The sequence below is a fragment of the Cryptotermes secundus genome, unplaced genomic scaffold, assembly GCF_002891405.2.
Source record: "Cryptotermes secundus unplaced genomic scaffold, Csec_1.0 scaffold5523, whole genome shotgun sequence".
NCBI lineage: Eukaryota > Metazoa > Arthropoda > Insecta > Blattodea > Kalotermitidae > Cryptotermes > Cryptotermes secundus.
Window position 1 is genome coordinate 476 of NW_019740746.1, and position 21,950 is coordinate 22,425.

The window sequence follows — 21,950 nt, forward strand, 5'->3', positions numbered from 1 at the left end:
CGTATTGTGCGAAATCAAAGTAAGCGTAAGACTGACAAGCTCACCGCCATCTGTGGGCCGACTTGTTAGAGAAAATGTGAGAGCCTCAATGTATCACAACCTTATGGGCCCGCACGGCCTGTTAAGGGTTAGCTTTACCTTAACCCGATCTAAGTAAGGCCAACGCGACCTACAGTAGAACAAAGCTGAGAATTCAATAAATGTAGCAGGTAACTTCATGCATAAATATATTTAAAACTTCAGAACATTTATAGTTTGATGAGCACTTATGCGAGATATAGGTAAGTACAATGAATATTTCTAAACCTACAAATTGAAATTTTGCTCTAACTTGAATCCTTACTACATCATATCAAAGGTAAAATCATAATAATAATTAACCTTTTGTACAAATCATTTATAACGTCATTTTGAATAATAGCATTTTTGAAAGATCGTTGTTTTGGCTGGTTATTACAACAAATACAGTTATTTCTTTACATTGGCTCTCCATATCATCACCTGCAATGCAAGTTTACCATCAGATATGAACCTTTTTACAAGTTTATCGTTCAGTTTAAGAAATTTGCCATATTCTAGCAAATAATTCAAGTTTCCAGAAATATTGCGAACGGTATGGGTGAATACTATTCTTTCAGACCCACTTACTGTATTGAGAATGAAGCTGGCTGTATATAGCGCCTGTGAGATTCCTACTTTCTCAACTGCACAATACAATTTGCCATCTTTGAATCTTTTGTGGCAAATAAAGACTTCATCGCAATAGTGAATCATATTCACAGCGTCCTCAAGGGATGAAGACATGAAGCTTTCACCTTCAGCAAAATATTTCTGATGTGATTCACTGCAGTGGAATATCAGGTCCTTCAGTGGTCCTTCCCAATGACAAACGATATCCATTACTTTGTTTAATGGACATGTTGCCTTCCTGTATGCGCATGAGGCCAAATGGTCGGCCATTAACTCTATTGGGCGCATGACTGGACATCCCAGGGCGACGTTTGCGCAGGTGAAGTTGGACCACTGCGATATAATCTCGAGACGGATGTTTCTTATCCCGCTGAACTGACTTCCGCAGGTAGGGCATTTGTCCATAGTGTCTTTGCAGTTAGAACAGATGTTATGTCCCTTTTCGCAGAACGTGATAGGCTGTACCATACGGTTACTGCAGAGAGGACACAGGAGGAACTGCAATAGCTGCTCAGTCGCGGGAACAGTTACCAAGATGTCCACGTTCTGTGCCATACCTGCAAAATCAGTGACACGGCTCTGAAACGTGGTGTTTCTTTTTAAGTGGGGGAGGAGAGAACATGGATTGAGGGGGTTTAACAAGGTGGGAGCCGAGATAGCTTGACTTGGGTAAATGTTGGGGTTTGTACTGAAACATATGCAGCTCCTCCTCTTCCCATGTTAACACCAAACTTTCTCCGTAATATAACGTACAAAAAGGTAAAACTATTTCTGTAACACGCTGTGGAGGCCCATAGGGTTGCGAGATGTCGAGGCTCCCACATTTTTCTAGACATTCGGCTCACAGATGGTGGTGAGGCTGTCAGCTTTAAGCTCTGGCCTTATTTTAGTCCCCAAAAGATTCCTGGTACTTATTTCTGTTAGATGCTGAGTCGACCTCAGGCCATAATGCGGCTGGAATGTTACGGAAATTTAAAAATCCAAAGACCCCATCGGTAATTGAACCCACANTTCTGTCCTCTGATCACAAGAAAGTTCATTTTGTAAGCCTTTTGCTTTTTCCTCAAACGTACCTCTAGCCGGAATAGCTTGGTCGGTACTGCGACTAGGTTAGGATCTATTCCCGGTAGGAACAACAGTTTTCCCTCTTCTCCGAAATATCTGTATCGGGTTTTCTTTTGGGGGGGGGCGCTCCCAACCGCCTACGTAAGTGGTCCCCGGCAATAAAGCAGCCGGAGTGTGAAGCTGAGGACTGATCTCCATCTAGTGTCGAGGTTTAGAATGGCAGATTTATATCTCCAGTCCCCCCATACGTCTTCAGGACGTGATGTTCAATTCATTATGCCCAGGGATAACTTGGAGTTCGTTTTTTAGGGAAAGTGTCTATGTGTGTTGAGAGAACCATACGAAACACACAAATACACTGTGTAGTCAGAATGCAGGGTTTTGTGTTTTAAAGCAGGCGGTACATGTAGTGGCCACAGGGATGTGAAGGGTTAACCATACAAATGAACTAATTAACTACTAATTATTACGATTTATATATCGTAGCGGATGGATTGTGCTTGAGAAGGCAGCCAGGAGCCTGATATATATATAGTTGGTAGAGGCACTATGCCACAAGCCGAAAGGTCGCGGGTTCAGTTTCCGATGAGGTCATTGGATTTCTTTTAATTGACCTAATTCTTCCAGCCGCACTATGGCCCTGGGGTTGACTCAACCTCTAAGAAGAATGAGTACCAGGAATATTCTTGAGGGTAAAGGGCGGCCGGCGCGTAAGGCTGACACCCTTACCGCCATCTTTGAGCCGATTATCTAGATAATGTGGGAACCTCAACGTCTCACAACCCTATGAGCCTCCACGGCCTGTTACAGGGATAGCTTTATTTTTATATGATGACAGGTTCTCTGGTAGCGGAACCCCGTTTCAACGCGAATACAGAGTGTCATGATGAAAGGTGTCCAAAACAACAAGAATGTGTATCTCGGAAACTAATTGTCATACACGTATCCGGTTTATGTCAACGGAAAGGAAAACTCTGGACGTCTATTTTCATGCCCGACTTAGGCGCATGCGCCAACTGATGATCTTCGACGAACTCACTAACGATGTCGACAACACAGGAACAGGTTAAATGCATATTGTGGCTAGCAGAGTTGCGATCTCTTACGCTGTCTAGCGTCGTTTTACAGCGAAATATGGGCGTCAGCCTCCTACATGGAAAAGCATTCGGTTCTGGGACAACAAACTGCGGACTACAGATAAGTCTGTTGCGTGTAAAATCTCCTGGAAAGACACGGACCTCTGAAGAAAATGTCAGTCGCATTAGAGAGGCATTCCAACGAAGTCCGCGCAAGTCAATTCGTGCTGCTAGCTTACAGTTACGTACAAATTCCATGTTCAACAGTGCACGATGTGCTTCACAAAAGACTCTGCCTAAGAGCGTACAAGATTCAAATGTTTCATGCACTAAAACCGAGTGACCAACTAGCACGCATAAACTTCGCTGTGGACATGCCAGAAAGAACTGACGCGTCACCCGATTTCCTCCGCCAAGTGTGCTTTTCGGACGAGGCGACATTCCATGTCAGTGGAGATGTAAACAGGTACAACTACAGGATTTGTGAATGTCAGAATCCACATGTCACATGTGAGTTGGAGAGAGGTAGTCCCAAAGTGAACAAGTTGACTGGACAGTTTTTCTCTTCGGAAAAGACTGTGACCAGACGTTCGTACTTGGACATGCTGGAGCTGTATGCTCTGCCCCAATTACCACCTCAGGCCATTCTCCAACAAGATGGGTGTCGCCATATTTCTTCCACCATGTTAGGAATCACCTGGACAGAGAGATGGCTGGGAGATGCATCGGCAGAGGTGGATCAATTACTTGGGCTCCTAGGTCGCCAGATTTAAACCCACTGGATTTCTTGTGAGGTTATGTGAAGAACACTGTCTACCAGGTTAAGATCAACGACCTTCAACACCTGAAAGCCCGCATAAGGGACCCTGTACCTATGATAACGCCAAACATGCTTCAAGCAACGTGGAACGAGGTCGAATATCGTCTGGATATTTGTCGTGCCACCAAGGGAGCCCACAATGAAAATTGTTGAGAAAGTTATATACTCAGAAAGAACGTGGATAGTTTCCCTTTGTAATGGTATAACCCATAAATGCTTTCTGACATTTTGTTTTTGATACTTTTCAACTGGACACTCTGTATTGGGGTACGAATTTGAGTTGGTTCCATCCATTTCCCATCTTATTTTCGGCCGTTAAAATACGTGCTTTCGAACGTATTTAATGTCGGAATTGTTTATGTATTTATTGCTTCTCATTCCAGTTTATACCAGCCGCCTCTATTTTACCAACCTAACAATATGGCTCAAACACCGCCTTCCTCCTTATGAATTGTCCTACATTGATACCTAATTCATCCTTCATACTTAGACTTATATGTAGGCCGCGCCATTGCTCAAGCGGTTAGTCGCTGGTATCCCAGCGCGGCGGCCCGGCTTCGATTCCGGGTCTGATCAAGTGGGATTTGTGGTGGACAAAGTGGCGCTGAGGCGGGTTTTCTCCGAGTACATCGGTTTCCCCTGCCAATCTTCATTCCACTAAAATCTCCATCATCATAATCACCCGGGGCAGGCTACAGTAGGCCAATCAGTGGACGCTGTGCTGAGTGGACCGAATTGGACTCCACCCCCCACTAAGCGAATTAAAAAAATTAGACTTATATGGTTTTAAATTTTGGACGTTTAACACTAATATATAATGCTCATGAACAATTTCTTATACGTTTCACATAAGTAGTCTCTTTCTTGGAAACCTTATTTCACTGGAGAACTTACTTACTTGCTTACTTACTTACTTCAACCCTCAAGAGTTCAACACGGTTTACAACTGCAGCGTAGCTTAAACCTGTTTCCTTACCTACTGCTTGTTCCTCTGCCGGGGAGTGACTAGCTGTTTGTGCCGAATGCGTACGCATCCTTATCGGTGGCTGCCGGGAGTGACGTCATGTTTGCTTTAAGATTCCAAGGATAACGTTTTGTTTTTCGTCAGAATATGCCAATGCCCAAAATATACAGTCATGTAAAAAGATAAAGTAGTCCTTGTGCTTAACTAATTAAGTACTTCGCCGTGAAGGTGTATGCAGGAGTGGATGTAGAGAGCCATATATTCTTGACCTCGGCACTATTTAGAAGCGAATGGTCAGCTTCACGCCCTGCCGCTTTACCCCCGGGGAAAGAGGCCCCAGTTACCCATTGGATAGGAAGCTGGGTGGACCCCAGAGCCAGTCTGGACGACACGGAGAACAGAAAATTCTTGACCATACCGGGACTCGAACTCTGACTCCTCTGTCGTCCAGCCCATATCCTGTCGCTGTACCGACTACGCTATCCCGGCTCGGTACATACCCATGTTTATTACATTTAACGTATTAGAAGGGAAACTGTCACCCACTGGCTTGCATTGATCTGTTGATAGGCTACTTACCGTATTTTGAAAAAAGAAAATGCTTATGAGATTGCCTTGCTGTCTGTGTAACCCGGGCATACTTTGGAAGGGGGAGGAATATGGGAGAGTAAGGGGAACACATTTGCATACTGAAAACTGATCACACCTCTTATTTAAAATTGTGAGTACGAAAGCTGGCGGGCCGGCGAAGCGGTAACACTGGGGGGGGGTCTTGTGTTTGAATCTCGGCTGAGACACTGACAATCCTGACTGAGGAATTTTCGTGTCGTGCAGGTAAGTGTTGGGATAGTAATAGGTCAGGCCATGACCGCCGCTTCCATTCGGATCCTTTACAGTTCATCATTCAACAGTCGTCCTACCAATCGACGTCTAAATACTGAGTCATCAGCGTCATCAGTAAGTAATTTGCTTGTGTACTCACCGACGTCAGTATAAATAAAACACTGCCATGGTAACAGGGTGTTTCAGATTAAATGTTTTCGTCGCTGGAACATGTTTGTTCATAAGACTACAAATGACTAACCCTCTTTAACAGGCGTGGAAGACCATAGGGTTGTGAGAAGTCGAAGCTCCCACGTTTTCTAGATAGTCGACTCAAAGATGGCGTTCTCTTAAGAAGGTCTCAGCTCCATGAAGTTATTTAGTTGGGAGCGGGGATAACTCAGTCGGTATATCAACTGGCTATTGGGTGCACGGTTCGAGTGCTGGTAGGTGCAATGTTTTTCTCCCGTCCACGTTGCCGAGACCAGCGCTAGGGCCCACACAGCGTCCTGTCCAAAGGGCACCGCTAGCTTGTTCCCCGTGGGTAAAGGGGTTTGGGCTTGAGACGAGTCCAAGTCAAGAAGCCCCTCATTATATAGTTTTCCCCAGCGTCCCGTCACTTCATCCTTTCTAGGTCCATATATTCTCAACACCCTCGGTCTCTCTTCCTCCCTTAATATCTGAGACCAAGTTCCACACTCATACAGAACCACAGGCAAAATTATAGTTTTGTATATCTTAAATTTTATGTTTTTTAATCAGCAGATGAGAAGATAAAAGGTTCTGGACTGAATGGTAGCAAGCATTACCCGAGTTCAGTTTCCTCTTAATTTCCTCCTGAATCTGGTTTAGATTTGTTATCGTTGTTCCAGAATATCTGAACTGTGCCACATTTTCAAAGGGTCTGTTCTCTAAGTTTACGTAATTATTTTGCCCTGCATTTTGGTGACGAGACGGCAACATATACTTAGTTTTGTCTGTGTTTCCTTCTAGACCACCACCTTACTACAGTTAATTAAAGTTTTATGTTTTTATTATATCTGTGTTATCCCAACTTCCTAGTAGGTTTGTGTCCTAAAAGGTCATGGTAGGGTTTCAAAATATTACGTTTTAAACGGAATATGGTGCATATAGTAAAGATGAAGGAAATCAAAGAACAACTCGAATAGTTCGACAGTAGAGAAGCAGCTGCCGTCTGTCAGTCCTCATGTTCTTGGTCGAGTGAGGTAGGAAATGGAATACCGCTTAGATGTTAGCAAAGTCACCAGTGCAGCCCACGTAGAACTTCGGTAAACACGTGGAGAAAACTGTTTAAGTTCTTTAATTTAGTTCTCGTTTAATATTATTTACCGTATTCCGTTTAATACATATAATATTCTGAAATCCCACCATTAGTGTTGGGACACACTGTGGAAACAGAATGTGAATAGAAATAGTAAGGCGAACATAAACACTCAACATTTATTGGAGAATTTGAGTCAGAGAATTCCACAAGAATAAGTTTCTATTTGGGCCCCCTGGTACATATAATCATACCACATATCATATCAATTACTTTATTCGAAATGCAGGAATAACATTAGATATTAGTCTTTCAGTATTTGATTCATGAAAATAAAGGTTCATGACCCAACAGGCCGAAATTAAAATTTACATATTCCGTTCTTGATAAAATGATTTGATATATTTCTTCATTATGCTGAATGTCAAATGATTTAATACAATTTTTTTCTATGTTTTATGGGTAAGATCACAGATGCCTAAACTAAATCAACTGTTACATTTTATTTTTAAAACCGATTACCATTATTCAACTAAAATACCTTTAGTAAGTTCTTTAAAAACCCAGCATATATAGAAACATTACTATTAAGATGTTTGCAAATGTAACAGTAGTTGATAGGCCACAGTCAAGTCACAAACGTGTCAATCAAAGGACACTAAAACTAGCGAAAGAACTTGTCTCCATTTCTGTCGCCGGTGTTATGTATGAATTAACATAAAATCGTCTCTGTTCTCGAGTTCAGGAATATATACGTTTGTCAAACTAATCAAATTCTTGTTCTCTTTAATTTAAAAGTGATTGTAATTTTGAAATTAAAACACACATTACAGTGCTGCTAGAGACCTCTTACAAAGAAATTGCACATCGCACGAACGCACGCAGTTGCTCTGTCCGTGCTGAAGCCAGTGTTTGTTCAAACGAATGCCATCGCTGGGAAAGACGTCTTGCAATGTACTGGGTACGCGTATGTCCCCAGGGATATGTGCGTCACCTCTCACAAATTCTTGTGCCAGGTTTGACGTCAGTAGCAAACAAATTGGTTGATCCATAACTTGATAAATCAATTTCTTTATTTGTGTAGGGCACAGGAATTGCCTCGACGTTTTGAAATCGGGCTGTAAAATGTTAAAATTACAATTCGTTTAATCAATTACTATGATGAAATATGGGATCTAGGTTTTATGATGTCTCTCCTCTGTTATATGAGGGCGTAGTAATCAGTTATTATAATTACTTTTTTTAAAATGCTTATAGCGTTTTCTAGAGAAAATAATTATGGCGACAGGGAACAAAAACATTCTTTAATTCTGTCCAAGGAACTTGTATAGGAAAGACGCTCAAGGAGCTACCGCTCTGTAATTATTTAGGGAGTTTTTGTGGGAGTTCGACTGTGCAAGTGTGTTCGGCGCAGAGAAGTGCATGCGCATCCTAACCCCTTTCCTCCTTACGTGGAGTACTAAAACCGCTCTTGACGTATAAATGCAGGGCAATTGGTCATAGTCCTCATTTTCATTGGTTACGCTGTGTACTGGGAGGAACTTCTGTTATTTTCACTTTCATGAATAATATGTTACTTTGTATGAAAGGTGCCAGAAACTCAATGTGAACCGCCAGGCATCTTCGAGCTTTGAAAATTTCTTCAAAACTTTCAGTAATCTTATTCGTATGAAAGTTAAGTGTAACTTTGGCGGTCGTTTCACCCGGTATATAAAAGTAGGTTGTGTACTGGTATCTCCTACCTGTAATACCAACTTGCTGTACCGCTGCGTACAGGATGCGAGTGTCTGAAACATACTTGTGATATAGAAATATTTCATCATTGAAGAAAACTATGACTTGAGCGTTCGTAGGATTAAAGGAGGCGAAGTAAGGGCGACACGCAACAAAATTTTTATGCGCGTTTGCCATGTGTTGCTCTAAGTTTTCCAGATTACCTAACCAAGGGCATTTGATTTCTTCAATTTGGAATAAGGGGCATCTCATTTTCCCAGTACGTATTCCCGTTCCTTGATCGTCTTTCTCAAGAGGAGAGCTGGCAACGTCATCTTTGGTTTCTCCAGCCGCGACAACAAACATCCTCTCCTGTGTGCGAACACTTCGTATTTTTACTTTCATATTTAATTCGTTATTTACTATGAACTGTTCCAAAAACTCAACGGCCACAGCCACACATTCACGCGCATCGAAAAGGGCTTCAAACGGCTCACAGATCGGATTTACATTCAAGTTAAAAGTAATGTCTTCCACTGTTTCGTCTTGTGAGTGAAGTTCGATTATGTACGTATATTTCTCGTTCTTCATACCAACTTGCTGTATAATTGCGTACATAATAGTCGAGGAAATGTATTTGTAATATAGAAATATTTCATCATTAAAAGAAATTAATAACGCTTTGTTTACAATAAGCCTGCAATCGAAATCAGGACCTCGTATGACAATTTTACGATGCTCGGCTTCTAAATGCAACACTAAAATATTGGGCGCACCTGACCAGGAGCATTTAATGTGTGGAATTTTAAACAAAGGGCATTTAACTGTTTCCTCACCAAGCTCACGTTTGTACCTCTGAGGAGTAGTCCTGGAAGTGTATCTTTTCTTGTCATGTGTCTCAGTCACATCTGTCCTTTTATGTTTATGAACAGGTCTTATGTTCACCGACATAGCTAACTCGCCATTCTCTATAAAAGGTTTCAAATGATGCTTATCAATCACCGTGCACTCGTAATCACCCAAAACGTCTTCAAGATGCTCACGCATCTTTGTCATACGAAAGCTAAATGTAATATTATCGCTTTCCCTTTCGTGCGAGAAAAGCTGGATTGTGTATGTGTAATTCCAGTTTGTAATACCGACCTGCTGTACAACTGCATACATGGTACCAGTGTCTGTAAATTGTTTGTAATACAGAAATATATCATCGTAGCAGCATATTATTAAAACGCTGTTTGTCAGAGACGTACAGCAGATCCAAGGACTTGTCTTCTGAATATCGGCGTGGATTCCTGTAACATGTTCCTTCAAGTGTCTGAGGCTGCCTAACCAGAAGCATTTAATTTCTGGAATTCTAAACAATGGGCACTCGATCGTGTAATCCATGTCCACCTCTTCCTCCTCGCCTTCTTCTGAATCTTCTGTGACTTCCGGATAGGACGTCCCAACGTCGCCTCCCTACGGATGCAAAGTAAGAATTGGAAATCAGTTTGTAAATAATTGGCAAGACAGGCTTCAGGACCGGTGTTTTGGGTCCATGGACTTCATTGATAACAGTACCCATGTTCTTAAAGTGAATAGCTTGTGGTAAAGGTAAAGCTATCCCTGAACCAGGCCATGGAGGCCCATACGGTTGTGAGACGTTGAGGTTCCCACATTATCAAGACAGTTGGCTCAAAGATGGTGGTAAGTTTGTCAGCCTTACACGCCCGCCGCTATTTACCCACCAGGAATCTTCCTGATACTCATTTCTATTAGAGGCTGAGTCGAACCCATTGCTATGATGCGGCTTGAAGGATTAGGAAAGTTGAAAAGTGTACCTCATCGGGATTCGAACCCTCGACCTTCCAGCTTGTAGCATAGTGCCTCAACCAACTACGCTACCGCGTTCCCCCTTGTAGTACATCCATAAATTCAACACAGATGACGTCAAATTCCGACTTTGCTTACGGTCCTGAACCTTATCATGCCAATTCACATCCTCACAAGTTGTTTGGACTGAAGTGAATTAATCATTAATTTACATTTTACTTGGGAGCCGGGATAGTGTAGTCGGTATAGCGACTGACTACGAGATTGACGACCGAAAGGTCGGTGTTCGAGTCCCGGACGGATCAAGAATTTTCTCTTCTCCACTTCGTCCACACCGTCTCTCGCGCCCAATTCTCCTCCTATGCAGTGGGTACGGGTTTTTTCCCCCGGGAGTAAAGTGATCGGAGCTTGAAGCTGACCACTCACCTCAATCTAGTTCCGAAGTTAAGAAAATGTGTTTCTATATATCCACGCCCCATACGCCTTTATGGCGAAGTGTTTAATTAGTTAAGCACAGGGGGCAACTTTACCTTGCATATTACTTTCCTGCGGTCTGAATATCATTTTGAAAATAGTAATATGCGCTTGTTGGACGCCGGCGGCGCGCGATAGCGTAGTTGATTGAGGCAATATGCTACAAGCCGGAAGGTCGCGGGTTCGTTTCCCGATGAGGCCATTGGATTTTCCAGCCGCGCTATGGCCCTGGGGTCCACTAAGCCTCTAGCAGAAATGAGTACCAGCAATCTTCCTGGGGGATAAAGGAAGGCCGGCGCGTAAGACTGACAACTTCACAGCCATCTGTGAGCCGATTGTCTAGAAAATGTGGGAGCCTCGACGTCTCACAACCCTGTGGGCCTTCACAGCCTGTTACAGGGATAGCTATACCTTTTTTTTATTTATATTTTGGATGTCGCTGTCTTATCGAAAGTATGAATTCCTATATCCTCATTTACAGTGCAATTTATGACTTGATATTTTGAAGTAAGATCTTTGGTACAGACACAACATGAATCATTTATTATACGAATATCATGAGGAGTAAATACAAAACAGTTTCAATCGAGAAATTTTTTAAAGACCTCTTTATCGCTTATTTCGCATAAGCAAGACTCTTTAATTAATGAAAATTGTAAAAAAAAAATGTATTTAGTCGATATTTAAATGGCTTTTGCCCCTATTTTTATTTGAGTGTTGTGATGTACCATGAACTGATAAATATCTCTAATCCCTGTACTCTTGGAAGGGTTGGTGAAGTACGTAACATGATGGATGCACTCCCATAGTAAAAGCAAAGTTGTTCCTGTGCTTGACTAATTAAGCACTACGCCATGAAGGCCTATGTGGAAGTGGATGTATAGACCCATATTTTCTTGAACTCGGCACTAGATGGAGGTGAGTGGTCAGCTTCAAAGGCCGGCCGCATTAACTCCGGGAAAAGAACCCCCGATACCCATTAGAAAGCAGGCTATGTGGGCCCCAGAGCCAGTTTGGACGACGTGCAGAAGAGAACATTCTTGACCCCACCGGGACTCGAACTACGACCCCTCCGTCGTCAGCCCGTAGTCAGCCACTATACCGACTGAGCTATCGGGGCTCCTGCAACACCGCAGTAGGTAACTAGTAAACACAAAGTAACTAACTCCATGAAGCTGAGACCTTCTTGAGAAGCCGCCTGTTTCTCACCTCATGAAGAAATTCAGAAAACTTTATGGAACCAGAAGGTTCATTACCTTGTTCACAAGAACCCACCACTGGTCCCTGTCCTGAGCCAGATCAATCCAGTCCATACCACCCCGTCCTATCTCTAAGAATTATAAATTATTATCCCACCTTTGTTTAGGTCTTCCTAGTTGTCTCTCTAGTTCTGGGGTTCTCAAAATAATCCTATATGCTTCAGTGTAATATTCTGTATTTTCATGCTAATTATCTCCGTATCGCCGAGAAATGTGAACGGGGTCCACTCCCCCTTGTGAGGATAATTGACGAGCTCTTTCAATGAAATAGAGGCTCTAGTCTAGAAAAACCGAGATTAACGGACTTGGGGATCCGTTGCGCTGATCAGGTTACACCCTCTGTCCGCTAAAGTTGGCACTAACTTCGCTGACAAGCGACGGTCGCTCGGTCAGTATAGTTCGCTTGCGGACTACAGGTCATGGAGTTTGTTTATTTTGTTTGTGTCGCCGAAATATATTGGCTCCATTTAGTTTTTGCAGTACTCGAAATATAAACTATGTTTTACAAAAGGAACACATTTATTTCATGTGTTTTCTTTATCGACGTTTGCGTTCTCTCTCGTTATACGCCGTCTAACGATAAGATGATTTAACGGATAGCTGACTGGCAGCGTTGTAGAGGGAAGCAGTCTTCCTTGTCCCGGTTCTTGCCTTCAGAGACTGAGGAAAACAACGACCTATGTCATGACGCCTGGTGTTGCGGCCGAAATGCGTAATGAGTTACCGCTTCTGTGATTTGCTTTGTGAAATGAACCATTAAATTTAAATCATTCATTATCATGTTTTAATCGAACAATAATGTTCATGTCCTTCTTCTTGACGCCTCTGAAACCCCTAATTTTTATCAGTTATTAATGTACTCAATCAAGTCAAGGAGGATGAAGTGGGCAGGGCATGTAGCACGAATGGGGGGAAGAGGAATATTGGTGGGAAAGGCAGAAGGAAAGAGACCACTGGGAAGACCAAGGCGTAGGAGGGTGAACAATATTAAAATGTATCTTAGAGGGATAGAATGGGGTGGTATGGATTGAATTAAATTGATCTGGCTAAGGATAGGGACCAGTGGAGGGCTCTTAAATGAACGTTCTAGTTCCATAGAATGCTGGGAAATTCGTAAGTATCTGCAGAATGGGCGGCTCCTCAAGAAAGAGTCAGCCACATGGGTAAGTAAGTCACAATACGAGTATTAATGCACTCAACGTTTAGGCTTTTGAACATTCTGTAGTTTACTACTGTTTATATGTACAGTGTGACAAGCATGGTTCACACTGCTATGCGGCTGAGAGGAAATTGTAAGAGAGCGAAAAGGGAGGATTGTAGCTGTTAGGGAAAGATGCATTTGTGGCTAATTAGCTCGCGGTTTTGCACGCTGGCCGAACATGCTTTAAGATACATCGAAATATTTTTCAATTATGTTTAAGAATCAAATCGGATACGATGCCTCGGATTCTGGGCGATGCATTAAAAATATTTAGGCTTAGGAATAATATTGGACATTTCCGCATGTAGTGATAGTCCTCGTATATATATACTACTTACATGCAGTATGCATACCGAAAGTTTCATAATACTGTAGCTTGTGGAGCCGTTACTATGCAACGGATGTGAGATAAGTAAATAAACCAGAACTGTTTTTAGACAACGGATCGGTAAACACGTTCCCGCAGCAACCGATACCCATGCAACAATACAGATACCGTTGGAAACGATCTTTTCTACCCGGTCCATGCAAAGGGGTTATAAGGAAAACAACTGGGGCTACCTAGTCAGGTTATGCCCGTGTGGAGGCGGGGTCGAATACCTCTACCTTGACCCTGCGAGTCGTAAGAGGCGACGAAGAGGGAAGTCTCGAATCTGAGACAATAAAATATGATCCTTGTGCCTAACTAAACTCTGCGCCAGTAAGACTTATGCGAGAATGGATGTATGGATCCACGTATTCTTGACCTCTGCACTAATTGCAGGTAATTGGTCAGCTTCGCGCCCCGGCCGCTTTACCTCCGGTACCCATTGAACAGGAGGCTGGGTGGATCCTAGAGTCAGTCTGCACGAGGTGGAGAAGTGAAAATTCTTACCCCCACCGGGACTCGAATCCCGACCCCTTGGTCATCCAGTCCGTAGCTAGTCACTATACCGACTGCTCTAACCCGGCTGTGTAGATTAGTGATAGCATCAAGAAATAGCTGAGATGATTTCGTGAAACTCAGGACGAAATTTGAACCGCCCTCATAAAACTGCCTCCCCCTCCAGGACTTTGCATAGGAGCAAATAATGCCAACATGAAGTATAAGCAATAGTGATATAAAGGATAATGTGAAAGAAATAAAGTAAACTATCCCTGTAACATGAAGAAAGCAGTCTTCTGGGATTTGGCACCGTGTAACAGGCCGTGGAGGCACGTAGGGTCGTGAGACATCGAGGCTCCCACATTTTTCTAGACAGATGTCTTTTACCCTCAGGAAGATTCCTGGTGCTCATTTCTGTTAGAGGCTGAGTCAACCGCAGGGCCATAGTGCGGCTGGAAGGATTAGGTCAATACGATATGTTATTATAAGAATATTATTAAAGGTGTGAATAAGAAATTATCTGTACCCTTGCCAGTTGACTTGACGTTCCTTCTTCAGCTTCAAGCAGTACTCGCTCTCTCTTATGATCCCTGCGTTCAAGAACATCCAAACTGCGTGTGAGCCCCAACCGTACATTCTCACCAGTTTCTTCCCTCGTTTGTCGTACATATTCCTGAAGCGGTTCTTCCTGTGGAAATTCTTCGACTGGCTGTAGCAGTGGTTCGCCCTCACCTGCCGCTTGTCCCTGTTTTTGCGAACGATGATGTTTGGTGAACGCCATCGACAGAAGTGTCAACGTCCTACTGATCGGTGTAGAGAGCCGTGCTATCATATTGGACCGCATGCCAACTGTGAAGACCAATACATTTCCATACGTACATAAATACTCATGGAGATGAGCCCTTCTTGAGGGGCTGCCAATTTGCAGCTACTCAAGAATTTCACAGCATTTAATGGAACCCGAAGGTTCATTACCATGTTCAATAGAGCCCTCCACTGGTCCCTATTCTAAGCCAGATCAATCCATCCCATTCCATCCTATCTAAGATCCATTTTAATATTGCCCACCCACCTACTCCTTGGTCTTCCCAGTGATCTCTTTCCCTCAGACTTTCCCACCAATATCCTGTGTTCATTCCTCGTCTAGCCTATTCGTGCTACATGCCCCGCCAATCTCATCCTTCTTGACTTGATAATTCTTATTATACTTGTAGAAGAGTACAAGTTATGAAGTTCTTCGTTATGCATTTTTCTCCAACCTCCTGTCACTTCCTCTCTCTTCGGTCCAAAGATTCTCAACACCCTCAGTCTATGTTCCTCCTTTAATGTCAGAGATCAAGTTTCACACCCATACAGAACCACAGGCAAGATTATAGTTTTGTATATTCTAATTTTTAGTTTTTGGACAACAGACGAGAAGACAAAAGGTTCTGGACTGAATGGTAGCAAGCATTACCCGAGTTCAATCGCCTCTTAATTTCCTCCTGAATCAGGTTTTGATCTGTTATCGTTGTTCTCAAATATCTGAACTGTGCACATTTTCAAAACATCTGTTTTCTATCCTTATGTCATGATCTCGCCCTGCATTAATGTGACAAGACAGCAACATATACTTAGTTTTCTCAGTGTTTACTTCTAGACCAACCTCTTTACTTGCGTCAGTTAAAGTTTGTGTGTTTTTCTTTATGGTATCTACATTATCATCCAGTAGATTCACATCATCGGCATAGACCAACAGCTGATGTGTCCCATATAATTTCAGTCCCACCTGGTTTCCCTGGACTTTCCTAATGGCATGTTCTAAAGAAAAGTTGCAAAGGAGTGGAGATAAAGCATCTCCATGTTTTAGATCATTCTGGATGGGCAATTTATGAACCAAATGCTTACGTATACCGACTTTACTATACGTTTCGTTTAAACATATTATAACCAGCCTAACTTGGTACGCGGGTTCAAACCCGGCGGAAGTCGTCGAATTTTTAAGGGCGGAAAATTCAGGGAACAAGTCCTCCGGGAAGGACTTTAAGTCGTGTGTCCCGTGTCGTAGCTTTACGGCACGTAAAAGAACCTCATATCTCCAAAGGAGGTCACTGAGCCAAATTCAAGGACGTTTCCCACCCAACAAGTAGTCTCTAACACCTCTGATAGATTGGGGAAGCACTATAGATACCGCCAAGCTAATGGAGGCCGAACTCGCTGACTCGGTCGGGACTGATGGTACGCACCAATATCGGTGGGATATAGCGACTGGTAGAATATCATAGAGGGAAGCACAATTGACCAATACTGGTCGAAGTGCATGGGGAAACCCACCCTCTCCATTAACTAACTAACTAACTAACCAGCCTAACTAGTTTCATGGGTATATTTTACTCTATCAGAATATTGTACAATAATTCCCTCTTTACTGAATCATAGTCTGAATATGAGTAGCTGATGTACTGTCCCATTGTACTCCCTTTTTTATCCTCGATATCTGACAGATGTAGAAGATATTATCAGTAGTTGATCTGTTACGTCGCAACCCCTACTGATAATCCCCAATTATTTCTTCTATATATGGACTTAACCGTGAGAGAAGAATATTGGATAAAAGTTTGTATGAAATGGATAGCTGTGATAACCGCCAATAATTACAACAGTCAATTTTATCACCCTTCTTGTGAACTGGTACAATAATAGACTCCTTCCACTGATCATGCAATTTTTCCTTATGCCAAGTAAAAGTAATTACCTTATGGATCTTAGAACGTAATATTTCACCTCCTGCTTGAATAAGTTCTTCTGGAATCCGATCACCACCACGCGATTTATGCCATTTCAACTTAGCAAAACCATTTTCAACCTCAAACGGACTAGGAACAGCCACTAACGGCTCAGCTGTATGGATTTCTGTCTGCTTAACATCACTGACCCTATGTACATTCAATAACTGAGAGAAGTAGTTCCTCCACCTATTCAAAATGTTGTTGGAATCTGCAAGCAGATCACCATTCTCATCCTTCACTAAGTTACTGCTAGGCTGGTAACCCCTCTTAGAGTCATTTATTCCTCTATTTTTCCCCCCTTGGCACTGCAGCCCCAGTGGGCCTAGGCCTACCTCCATGAACTTCTCCGTTCACTTCGGGTTTTCTAGATCTTACACTTTCGGTAGGACTCCTTGGGCAGGTGATCAGCTCATCGCAAGGCCTCTACCTGTAGACAAACACAGAAAACCGCACTCACAATCTAAACATCTGTGCCCTGAGAGGGATTCGAACCCACGATCCCAGTTTCCAAGCGAGCAAAGACAGTACAAGCCTTAGGCCGCTCGGCTACCTGGACAGGCTTTATTCCTCTATACAGGTCTAATGTTCTTGTTCTTACTGTTCGTTGCAAGCTCATAAATTCTGTCTTTGAGATATTTCCTCTTTTTGTTCCTGAAATGCCTGCTGATTTCACGTCTTAAGTTGTTCAGATTATCCCCATTTATCTCGATTGATTTATTTGGTCTAATAATTTTGATCATCCTTCATCGAACCGTGGCTTATGCTTCTTAAGTTCATAATAACCTAGACTCTCCTTGTCAGAAATGTTTATATTCTCTGTAATAGTTTCCCAGGCTTTATTAACATCCACCTCAATGTCCAAGTTTTCCAAGGCCGCGAAACTATTTGAGATTTCAACACGATACTGCTCTTTACCCTCTACCTCATTTAATTTCTTGAGATTGCACCTCTCCGTATGAACTCTGTGCGTTGATTGTTTGCTCACTGCCAGTCTTTCCCTAACCTTTGCCACCACAAGATAGTGGTCAGTGCCAGCTCTGACGGAATATCGTGCCGCAGGAGCAAGTAATAATCTGTTCTTATCTGCGTTAACTTCATTCTTCAGATTCTGCAATAAGTAGTAAATACTCTCCTTGGGCTTTCATAAAAACAATAGAGAACAACAAAAACTGTGCCTTATGACACTCTTTGACTAACGAGTTCACGTTTCTCCGTATTTTACCATTGTTGTTGTTTTTGGTCGAGAGTCTTTGCGTCTTGTGGGTGCACACAAGAGGCCTAATAGAAAAATAAAGAGCTTTTTTTTTTATTTCTGTGAACACTTAAACGGGATATTGGAAAGAGGCTTGTTTCGTAAATATTACTGAGAAAAGTGAATCTTTATTGTGCTGTGTTGTAATAGTTCATATCCCAGACGAAAACGAAACTGAGATATTTTGAACGAGACTGGTCAAGGAAAGAAGTCACAATGTGCGCAATTAACATAAGATAGATCCATCGACTTGTATTTGTGATACATTTTCAATGAGAACGGATAATGGGCAAACACCCTTGATAATTATGTAAACTTTTTTTTTCTTTTGCTCTATTTTAATCATTTTGAACAATTTACAGCATTGCTTTCGACAGGAAACAAATGTCCTGATATACAGAGTGTCCCAGGGGGGAAAGGTTCATATTCTGGGAGGTCATAGTATCGGCCATTCTAAGCAAAATATTGTCTATGTACATGTGTTCTATTCCGAACGGTACTCTGTACAGACGAGCAACACGCCATGTCATCACACGAGTTGCGAAGTTCATTAATGTTGACGGTGGAATTTTAGAAAAGATCTGTTCTACTAAGTAAACCGTACCAACTTTGCCACTTCAACAATAAATACCGGTATTGGAAACAGTAGGTAATATCTGTTTGTTATCAAGAATATTGGACTGTACAGTGAAATGGCTCTATATCTGAATCCGTTCGCGAATAGGACACATGTTGACGGTGTTGTTACCAACTTTGTCACTTGAACAATGAATACCGGTCTTAGAAACAGTACGTAATATATCTTTCTTATCAACAATTTTGGAACTGAAACCGTTCGGAATAGGACACATGTAAATATACTTTTTTTTTTCTTTTGCTTAGAATGACCGATACTATGGCCTCATAGAATATTGATCTTTCCTCCTGGGACATCTGTATAATGTGTTCTGTCTTCTGGGAAACAACGCCGTGTAGTCTGTTGAAAGTCAACCGACGTTTTGGTGGAACAATTCGACTTCATCTTTAGGGTCGAAGAATAAGACAAACAGGAAACCAGCGCAAGCTGGTAGCTACTAACATATTGACCCGTCCACCGACAGTAGAACCCCAATTGGACACACCCTGGGGCCTTTGCTACCAGCCTCGTTCTCAGAACTTAATTCCCATGCTAAAGTTAGTCTTCATTTTTTTCGCTAAAATGTAAACAAAATAGGTAAAACTATCCCTGTAACAGGCCCTGGAGGGCCATAGGGTTGTGAGGCGTCGAGGCTTCCGCATTTGGTAGGCATTCGGCTCACAGCGGTGAGGTTATCAGCCTCACGCGCCGGCCGCCCTTCACTCCACAAGGATTCTTGGCACTTATTATTGTTAGGGCCATGGTGCTGCTGAAAGGGTTAGGTCACTATAAGAATCCAGTGACCTCATCGGCAACCGCACCCGCGGCTTGTACAATAGTGTCTCAACCAATTGCGCTACCTCGTTCCTCCCTCTATTCGGTATAATAATGATAATAATAACCTGCGGATGGTACTGTCGGCGACGAACCTTAGCCTCTGCTTTACAGATTCTTAATCATATAGACAGTCTGTAGGGCTCCTTGCGCGGGGCTGGGGCAACACAGACATAGAATAAACGAAGACAGACATCCACGCCTCGAGTGGTTTTCGAACCCACGACCCCAGTGTTTAAGCTGGCGAAGACAGTTCTTGTCTGCGGCCACTGTGATCGGCTCATCGTTTCGGTACTGCAAATAAATATTCGGTATTGCAGTTTCAGTTGATTTGCTTATCAGAATGGTTTTCCTTTGCCCTGCAGACTTCACAAAGTTAGCAAAGGTCGGAGCGTTTGTGCACCATGAAGCTCCTTCCTTGTTACGTAATCGCCTAACTTGATGACTTATTTTGTATCTCTTACTGACAATAATAAGGTATATGTTTGCTGTTTAGGATCCCGATTAATGAAACTGTACGTTAGGAACTCTGTTCATATAATACTCTTTGATAATAGAAGTAAAATGTTACATTTGGATCGTTTGAACATGTCTCTTCCGATGTATTAACGACAACGGGTTCAGGTTTAGAATCCGAGATGGCATACACACAGCCACATACCAAACAATATGGAATGCACAGAATTACTGGATTTTTTTTTTTTTTGGACTTTGTTCATCTTCCGGTATTCTAGAAACTAGAAAACACGACGTTTCTATTTGCGTTCTCAGCTGAGGAGGGAAGACACTCACCTGAAGACCGAAACAAATCCAGTTTCTGAAACATGTTTTCTTAGTTTCTAGAATACCGGAAGATGGACGAAGTCCAAAACTCATTAATTCTGAGTGTTATGCACAATCATCAGAGCCGTTTAGAACTAATATGAAAGGCAGATTGTACCTGCGCTGACTGGTGATTCCGTTATGCTGTCACCTGTCCCATGCTTGAGCTCCGTCAGACTGCCAGTCCGTAGCGTTTGTAGAACGCTAAAGACATACACCACTAGTTCTGTTCTAACGGAAGTGACATCACGGTCGCTTCCAGAATCGAAGATGAGAGCGATGAGATTTGTAAGGATTTACTACATTATCAGATTCTGTACAAGTACAGTATTGATTATAAAACATTCATTATATGTAATCGATTTTAATACAATTATTGGTTTTGAGAGAAGACTTCCTTTAAATTTTACTTCCTTCATTTCAGATCAAAATATCTAACCTTCTTGCACACCTCTCCTTATATAGTATTTTTTTTATATTTCTTCTTTTCTGTTGATACCGTATCGTACTTTAACTTTTTTTGGCTTTCGTTTTCAAAATTCGTATTCATCCAGTCTTGGAGGCTCCCTATATGAAGGAACAGACATCTCAGGGTTTCTCCCTTTAGAGGACATCACAATGTAATCCTGACAGCGGTGAGAGGACCGAAGGGCGACAGTGATGGACATTCTGTCTAAGAACAGCAAGGAAGAATGCCCAAAGTCAGTTACAGAGCTCTTAAGACTGGAGGAAAAAAGATTTCTGCAAAGCGTCTGTTACTTCATAAACAGCATTCCTATATTTGTATAAAACAGATATGTAAGAAAAGTAAAAGAAGTAATTGTACTGATTATTAATAGCATACTCTCAGACTTGTTCTCGGCATTGATGCACGTGGAGCGTCTTCAGTGTCCTCCCTGCCGTCACGAAATACAGCGTACCATCGAAAAATGTTCGAGCGACTCAAACAATTACTACCGTACACACTTTTCATCATTTCGTACGATTCTGCGGGTCTTTTGCCTAACTTCAAACAAAATTTAATGTTGACTCTCTGTTCAACCGCCATTTTTCGACGAGCGTCAGAACAGTACTGTTACATTCAAGGTCAGAACACATGATGCAACGATGCTTGCGCTTTGAAGTTATAGACAGCCACAGTTGAATCTTCAAGAATGTTAACGCCACAACTCGCCAACAGATGGCATTGCAGGGCAAAAAAAAATTATGTTCTAAAGGATCATGGGCACACGATGTACGAGGGGGTAACCAAAAGAAACCGAACTTATTTTTTTAACTTATTTATTCAAATTTTAAGCACAAACCTTCAATCCCCTTCAAAGTACTCTTCACTTACACTAATACACTTGTCTAGTCTTTTATTCCATTTTACAAAACATTGTCTAAATTCATCTTTTGAGATGCTTGACAGCGCCTCCGTCGTTTTTTCCTTCACCTCAGAAACATCAGCAAAACGCTTTCCTTTCATGCCTCTTCATTCGAGGAAACAAAGAAAAAGTCGCACGGGGCAAGTTCGGGTGAGTATGGAGGGTGAGGAACAGGGTTCATACCATTTTTGGTCAAGAATTGTCGTACAGACAGGGCTGTGTGAGCAGGGGCATTGTCATGAGGGAAG

At 42.3% G+C, this 21,950-nt stretch overlaps 2 protein-coding genes across 2 annotated transcripts; both read right to left on the bottom strand.

Annotated features, from left to right (window-relative positions):
* Positions 1–220: 220 nt before the first annotated feature.
* Positions 221–4,685, bottom strand: LOC111872642 (E3 ubiquitin-protein ligase SIAH1). The gene is made up of 2 exons (XM_023866734.2): positions 4,628–4,685; positions 221–1,247 (listed from the first exon to the last, which is right to left on the bottom strand). Exons 1-2 carry the CDS (start codon positions 4,683–4,685, stop codon positions 469–471), a joined length of 837 nt encoding a protein of 278 aa, XP_023722502.1. The 3' UTR covers positions 221–468.
* Positions 4,686–6,884: 2,199 nt separating this feature from the next.
* Positions 6,885–20,534, bottom strand: LOC111872641. Its single transcript, XM_023866733.2, has 3 exons — positions 20,454–20,534; positions 14,570–14,892; positions 6,885–9,890 (listed from the first exon to the last, which is right to left on the bottom strand). The coding sequence occupies exons 2-3, from the start codon at positions 14,885–14,887 to the stop codon at positions 8,232–8,234; spliced, it is 1,977 nt and encodes a 658-aa protein (XP_023722501.1). The 5' UTR covers positions 14,888–14,892; positions 20,454–20,534; the 3' UTR covers positions 6,885–8,231.
* Positions 20,535–21,950: the final 1,416 nt, after the last annotated feature.

What these genes read in the sequence shown, in the direction of transcription:
- LOC111872642 (XM_023866734.2), bottom strand. Translation starts at nt 4,685, where the DNA reads ATGCGTACGCATTCGGCACAAACAGCTAGTCACTCCCCGGCAGAGGAA. An exon ending in GGCAGAGGAACAAGCAGTAG is followed by an intron (nt 1,248 to 4,627) that starts GTAAGGAAACAG and finishes CTGATTTTGCAG; the next exon opens with GTATGGCACAGAACGTGGAC.
- LOC111872641 (XM_023866733.2), bottom strand. Translation starts at nt 14,887, where the DNA reads ATGCGGTCCAATATGATAGCACGGCTCTCTACACCGATCAGTAGGACG. An exon ending in CGTCAAGTCAACTGGCAAGG is followed by an intron (nt 9,891 to 14,569) that starts GTACAGATAATT and finishes TTGCATCCGTAG; the next exon opens with GGAGGCGACGTTGGGACGTC.